This window comes from Apteryx rowi, unplaced genomic scaffold (genome assembly GCF_003343035.1).
Source record: "Apteryx rowi isolate R43461 unplaced genomic scaffold, aptRow1 scaffold_9, whole genome shotgun sequence".
Classification (NCBI taxonomy): domain Eukaryota; kingdom Metazoa; phylum Chordata; class Aves; order Apterygiformes; family Apterygidae; genus Apteryx; species Apteryx rowi.
The window spans coordinates 1,006,675-1,013,125 of record NW_020451204.1 but is presented as its reverse complement, the minus strand read 5'-3'; the positions used below and the strand labels follow the sequence as shown (position 1 = coordinate 1,013,125).

At 47.9% G+C, this 6,451-nt stretch overlaps 1 protein-coding gene across 1 annotated transcript in view; it reads right to left on the bottom strand.

Annotated features, from left to right (window-relative positions):
• The window catches only part of SLC35B4 (solute carrier family 35 member B4), a 17,317-nt gene extending 17,114 nt beyond the window's left edge, over positions 1-203 (bottom strand). The window contains exon 1 of the mRNA XM_026091281.1: positions 1-203. This exon is cut by the window's left edge and continues 4 nt beyond it. Within this exon, the coding sequence (XP_025947066.1) occupies positions 1-63 (63 nt within the window). The 5' untranslated portion in view covers positions 64-203.
• Between the last annotated feature and the right edge of the window lie 6,248 nt (positions 204-6,451).

Sequence of the window (6,451 nt, the reverse complement as noted above, 5' to 3'; positions counted from 1 at the left end):
CAGGAACACCACGTTGCTGCAGCAGCCGCCGAACACCAGCCCCACCGCCACGGCCGGGTGCATGGTGCCGCCCCGAGCAGGGAGGCGGCGTCCCGGGCCGCCACCGCATCCCGCTCCCCGGGCCGCGGCCCCGGCCCCGGCGCCAGCCCCGCCGCCCCCGCTTCCTCCCCGAGCCCGGTAGTTCGTTCCCCACCCGCCGCCCGTTCACCGCCACCGCCGCACCGCCCCCGCGGGGACTACAACTCCCGGCGGCCCCCGCGCCGCCTCCTCCCGCCCCTTCCCCTCCCCGGCGCCCCGCCGGCGCCGCCGGCGCTCCCGCGAGGCATGCTGGGGGCTGTAGTTCTCCGCCTGTCAGAGCGGCGGCGGGCGCGGTGGGCGGGTAATGGCGGCGCAGGGCTCTGCGCTGAGGCGAGGATGGAGGCACCTCAAACGGCTCTTCCTCGCTGAGGAGCAGCCCTTAATCCCCGCGCCCGGGGAGAAAACGGGTTTAAATAACGCAGTCAGGCTTGCCTAGGGGCTTTGACGTGAAATCAGGCTTGGCCGAGGCCTGAGGGCGCAGCCTCCTCGGAGGCCGCCGCGGAGCGTCGAAGGCCGCGGGGAGCCCCGGGTCGGGCTGGTCCCGGGGGCTGACGCCTGCCCGTGTCCGCCTCGGTGCTCCCGCAAAAAGCCGGGATTGCCTCGGTGGCGGTATCGGAAACTCCACGTTTGGGTAGCATGGTAGCAAAACTGGGGAAGAAAATGAGTTGTTTGTTTGGGAGGAGATGCTGGCGAGGAAGGAGGGTCGGGAAAGGGGAAAAAGGATGGAAAAGAGTGGAAACGGTGTCGCCGGGGTTGTGCATGGGTCCCGCGCGTGGCTGGCGCAGGACGGTAAACCTGACGCGTTGCCGTGGCCGTGCCGCACAAACCCCTCCAGAAGCAGCAAGGGAGAAATAACGGGAGCAATAACCCATTCAGGGTGATGGACTAAGTTATATTTCCGGACACGGCCACGACACGGCTGCACGTGTCAAGGTCAGAGGGGAGGACGCTGCGGTACGTGAGAGGGGAGGGATGGGGAGCTGGGACAAAGAGGTTTTCGGTGTGGCAACGCACCACCCCTCAGAGCTGCTGCGCAAGCACGGTCTGCAAAGTCGCGTTTATTCGTTTGCCTTCACGATTTGGTACTGTGACTTCCCTAATCAAGGATGAAGATGCTGCTGTGTCGGTCATGGTAAAGGAAAACAGAACAGCTGCTCCCAGGAACCTGCCCCAAGATGTGGACTCTCCCGTCTTACCGTCCTTACACTTTCAGTAGGGCTTATCGTGATAGTGTCTATGGCACTTTCAGTTCTTCTTTGTCCCTAGTGGACGGTGTTGTTGCCTGATGCTGAACCAATGCCCTGTTACTCTTCATTCCTATGTCCCAGAGCGTGCTTCTGCATTCCTGTAGTTGGACCAATGCGTGTTTTCCATTGTAAACACAGCTGCATATCAGTCGGGGGTGAAGTTTCTTTTTTTTTCTAGACTTGTGTGGAGCCTTGCTGAACATGTAACAGCATCTGTCAAAGCCCGCTGTGATCAATAGAAGCCAAAGTGGTCAAAAAGTGGAATTTCCAGGCGGCAGATGTTTTGGTTTTTTGTTTTTAAGTAGGTTTTGATCTGAACCAGACCCAAATCATTTTTTTTCTTCTTTAAAAATTACCRCAAGCGTGAAATCCCATGAAAACATTACAAAGAACTGTGGTGAGTCCAAAACTAAAGCACTTTTGTGTGCATCTTTGTGTGTGATTTCCGGCTCTTCAATGAAAGTGACAGCCTTGGCAGCTTCTCTGCTGCTAATAGCAACTAATGACAGGGGCAAAATTGCCAGGATTGCCCATTTCATTTGCTCGCTGCAAGGACTTCCACGTTCCTTGGCTCCCACTTAATGCACAAGGTCTTTCTTAGAGCCATACAAGCCAGGAGTTCACCTCAGCAAGTGCTGGTCTTGCATCAGGAAAGCTTTCGGTGCCTGGCGTCAAGCTGAAGTTTCAGGACCTCCAGGCTCCCAACCTGAGGGCTGGAAATCAAGACTGGTGGAAGCCCGTGTCCTCAAGCTTGCAAGTGCTGTGACTGGAAGCCTGGGAACTGTGGCAGTGAAACCCAGAAATCCTGGAGTGCCTTGTGGGCTTTGCCTACAGGTGGAAACCCTGGAACCTCTTGATAAAAGCACCAGAGACACAAGTGATCTAGGGCTGCCCTTGTGATACTTCCAGGACGCCTGGCTTGGGACATACGCTCTAGGAGGACAACGTGAGTGCCAGGAAATGATGCTTCAGCATCAGGAAGACCCTCTAGGAACCCCAGCGATTTTGCTGAAATCTTGCTTTGTAGTTGGCAGAAGTTCATTGTTCTCCCATTTCGCAAAGTATTTTGGTGTTTTCTGACCTTGATTTAGGGAGGAAGGCTTCAACTGACTTCTCTGGGCTTCCCATCAGGTCCTTTTAAATGGTTTATATATTATTAAAAAGTACCATGGCTCATTAGCAACAAACAAAGAAGATAGCTCAGGCTTGCTGGCGYTCTGTAATGTCTCCAGGGTTTTTCTACTTCCACATCCTCAGCTGCTGCACAGGTCAAAATGATCGATTTTTCTGTTCTTTCACTAATAAGTTTTTGCTACCTTGGGTGCTCACTTCTTCTCCTTTTATTTGCTTTCTTTGTGCTTCAAAGAGGTGGGAGCTGAGGTGGTTTTTCTGCCACAGTGACTGTGCCGCACCTTGGTTCCTAAATGCATTAAGCTACTGAACAATTTGCTTCTTTTGAACTCCTCCAGCGTATCAGTAATAACAAAATCTCAGCTCATAAAGCATTTTGAGCCGTTCCTTGTAGCCTGGCACCTGTGGGAGGGCAGTCTTGTCTGGGCTAACAAGTACTTGACATCCTTTCTAATGTTATAATTCACAAGGTAACTTCTGAGGTGAACTGTCTGGCTGAGGAGAGTGCCCAGTCTGTTGGGTTCAGGGTCTAATTCTTAGGGGATGGGTGCTCATATCTTTGCAAAAGCTTCCAGGTCACCTTTCTGTGGGCCTGGAAATGTAGTTGCTGGACTTGCCTTTTTTCTCTGGCCTGAGTGAGATCACCTCATCCAGCTGTGATAACGGACCAGCCTGCTGAGTTCCTCCTTTGCAGGTTGTTGTATTCCTCACAAGTGATCCAGAGTGGATCTAATGGTAATATTTCACCCCCATTAAGATCAGTGTCTGCCCAAAATTCGGTTCACATCAATTATATGTAATCAAAAATAATGATAAAATAATATCAGAAAATAGAAAATTTAAAATTATATTAACATTTAAAAATATCGTTTCAAAAGCTAGTTCAAAATGAGTTCACCTAGGTTGTACAGAAAAGGCATAAACCCGGTGATGTCAGTGTAAACATCTGATGAGCAACAATGATTTGTCAGCCCTGTCTTTCTACCAGGAGCCAATTCTACACTTGTTGACACTGCAGCAGAGTTGTCTTGCATACCGTGAATGGACAGCAATGTTCTTGAGGCCATAGACTTGCAGTGATAATGGTTGAAGGACACAGACAAGATGAGGTTTGTAAGTTGAAATAATATAACTTGAAAATTAAATAAACTTTCAGCTTCGGGGCAAAAGCTTTTCTTGTGTGCCAAAGGCTTATCTGCTTTTTTTTCCAACAACAGCAGATGCTCTAATAAAAGATATTACTTCTACCTACAAACATCATATTGCCTCTGCCAGCATTATTTTGATTTTCTTCTGAGATGGCTGAAATAAAACAAAACATATTTTCACATCATGGAAACACTGGGGAGTCTGTTTCTGCCCGAAAAGCAGGCCTGGAGGGGAGTCTTCTCTAGCACAAATCTGTAGCACTTCAAGGTTTGAATAAGTCCTGGCAGCATTTGAGTTCCTGACTTCTGAAATACAGTTCAAAGCAAAATTGTGGACTCTTAGTATGCTGGGTGAAAGAGTGTGTGTTGACTTACTGAATACATCAGAAAACCTTCTTTCAGCCCTGCTTGAGAACTGCATTGTGTGCAGTCTCCCATGTGTCAGCTAGAAAATGAGAAAAGGGAGTTTAGGAAGCCAGATTTGTTTTGCATTTTGCCACTTTTCTCAGCTCCAACATGCACACAGTCAGGTCTTGATTCTCCAAAGGGTCATAGATTTTTTATCTTTGTTTTGGGAACAAATGCAGTGACGGGGAAACAGACAGAGCTGTAAGTTACTTCTTGAAAAGTTCTGTTGTTTCATTTCCAGAAAAGTGTTTTTTGAGTCTGTTAGGTATGGCAAAATTTGACAAAACGCTAGGACTTTGACATCTTGACGCAGGCAAAAAGCTTGTTTCTCAAAGGTGTGCTTTCCGGGAAAGGCTGTCTCACTCCCTTCTTTTCTAATGCGTGACTTTTTCTGAAGATTAAACCGATCATGTTCTTAATACATGGGAAGTAAATCAATCAAACTGATTTTGCCTGTTTTCATAGTCAATGTCTATGTGACTCCTGCCAGAAAAGGGCAGCTAATTCTAACACAAACAGATGTAGCCAACTGATGCACAGAGGCTATGGGGCTTCTGCTATGCCTGGTCCACAGAGGCTGTGAATCTGTTTTCGCAGCAGCTATTGACCTTTGGCTCAGCCTGAAACTGCCGGTACTGTTAGTGCTGTAAGTGCCTGTTCAGACCCCAGGATATCAGTCACGACGACAGTGCTGTCACACAGGTATTATGTGACTATCTCTGAAGTAGATCTGCCAAGGTAGCGTGTTTAATTTAAGCATCTCTGAGAGGGTGAATTCTGCAGTCTTGGCTAGTCATTTGGTATTGAAAGATGCAAACAGAGCAAGCTAAAGACATGCCAGATTCCTAACTGCATAAACTACAACTTACAAATAACTCGTTACTTCATCTTAGCAGGATTGACTTTGTGGTCCCTGGTTGCTAACTTACCCTTCCTTCCATTCCCTCCTGTCATGGTGAGTGTAGAGCACAGATGCCACAGGTGAAGAGAAACCATTTATTATACAGAGCTACTGTAAGTGGAGACATTGGCAAGTAGGTTTTCATACATCTGAGCTCCACCTTGGACTTCCTTTGGTTACCAGCATCTTCAGTCTCTCTATAAAGCACATCGTTCATTCAAACCTCTCTTCTCCCAACTGGCAATGGTGTATCTGCCAAAATGGAGTATGATGTACTGTTGCTAATGGTGATGTTACTGTGATGATGATGCCGATATTTTTCATTGTGGATATTCCAAAGGAGGGATTAAAAAACAGCAAGTTTTACTCTCTCCAGTCCACGTGGGCCTGCGTTTCTGTGTTCAGGGCTTTTCCAAAGAATGAGAAAGCTGATAAAGTGACCAACTGTTGAGTATTGGGCAGTGGTGATGGACTCGCTGCCTTTTAGCTGGTGTCTGAAATGACCTGGACCTTACTGTTCTCTCTCTTCAGAGTTTTCTCGAGATGAGAGATGAAATGAGATGCCTCCTGCTGGATTATATGGTTCTGGGCACCCTGAAGGAGGGGTGTGGGAGGAGGGTACCAAGCTTCTGGTTCTGATTGTAGAGGGGTTGAATAACTCCATGACTAGCACTTAAGAAGATACTCAGACACCTACTGTTGTGATATCCCTGAAGGTGCTGCATGGTTCCTAGGGTCTCGTCTTTTATGAATTGAGATACCTCATCTGGCAGCTCTCTTTTCCATTYGTGGCCTTGATCCTGGCTGAATCTCTCCTGCTGTTTTTCTTACTAAAAGATAAAGAGGCCCTATGGTATTTGGCTGTGCTGACAGGACCTAACTCATTTTCTCTTCCAGGCAATTGTTCCCAATAACTGATTTCCCTGGAATGTAAAGAAGAGATTTAAGATTTCGAACTAATGATAGTTCTGACAATTTTGGGAAGGGATTTGCAGAGAGTGAACTGGGTTTATTTCCACCATTTTTCATAACAAGCTTGTTCTCTGAAATAGTGCGTAGGCAAAAGAGCAAAGAGCACACTGTATTTAGCAGGATAGCAACCAGTTGAGAGACTTGAAGTGCTGAGAGTTAGCCTCTTGCTGTTAGAGGAATTATTACCCTCACATCTTCATCACCCGTGAGCAAATATTTTCATCCTGTGGCAATATTGTTCATCTGAGCACCTCCCAGTGCAAACCCTTGAGGCTTAACCCGTCTTAGAAGAGTTTTAGCTGGATCCCTGCTGATATGAACTAGGAGCTTTCAGACTGTGGTGGTGAAAACACGCAGCTGAAGGTGGGGACTTCATCTGCCCCAGTTTTGCCAACACAAACTCCTCATTTAGAGTCCTCAGACCTAATAGTGCCTTTCCTCAACAAATTATTATTATTAACCCCATTTTATAAAGAGGACAGTTGAGCTGCAGAGACAGGCAGAGACAAAGTCACRTGAGTCAGGGGCAAATGAAGGGAAAAGATCCTAGGAGCTGGACTTCTCTC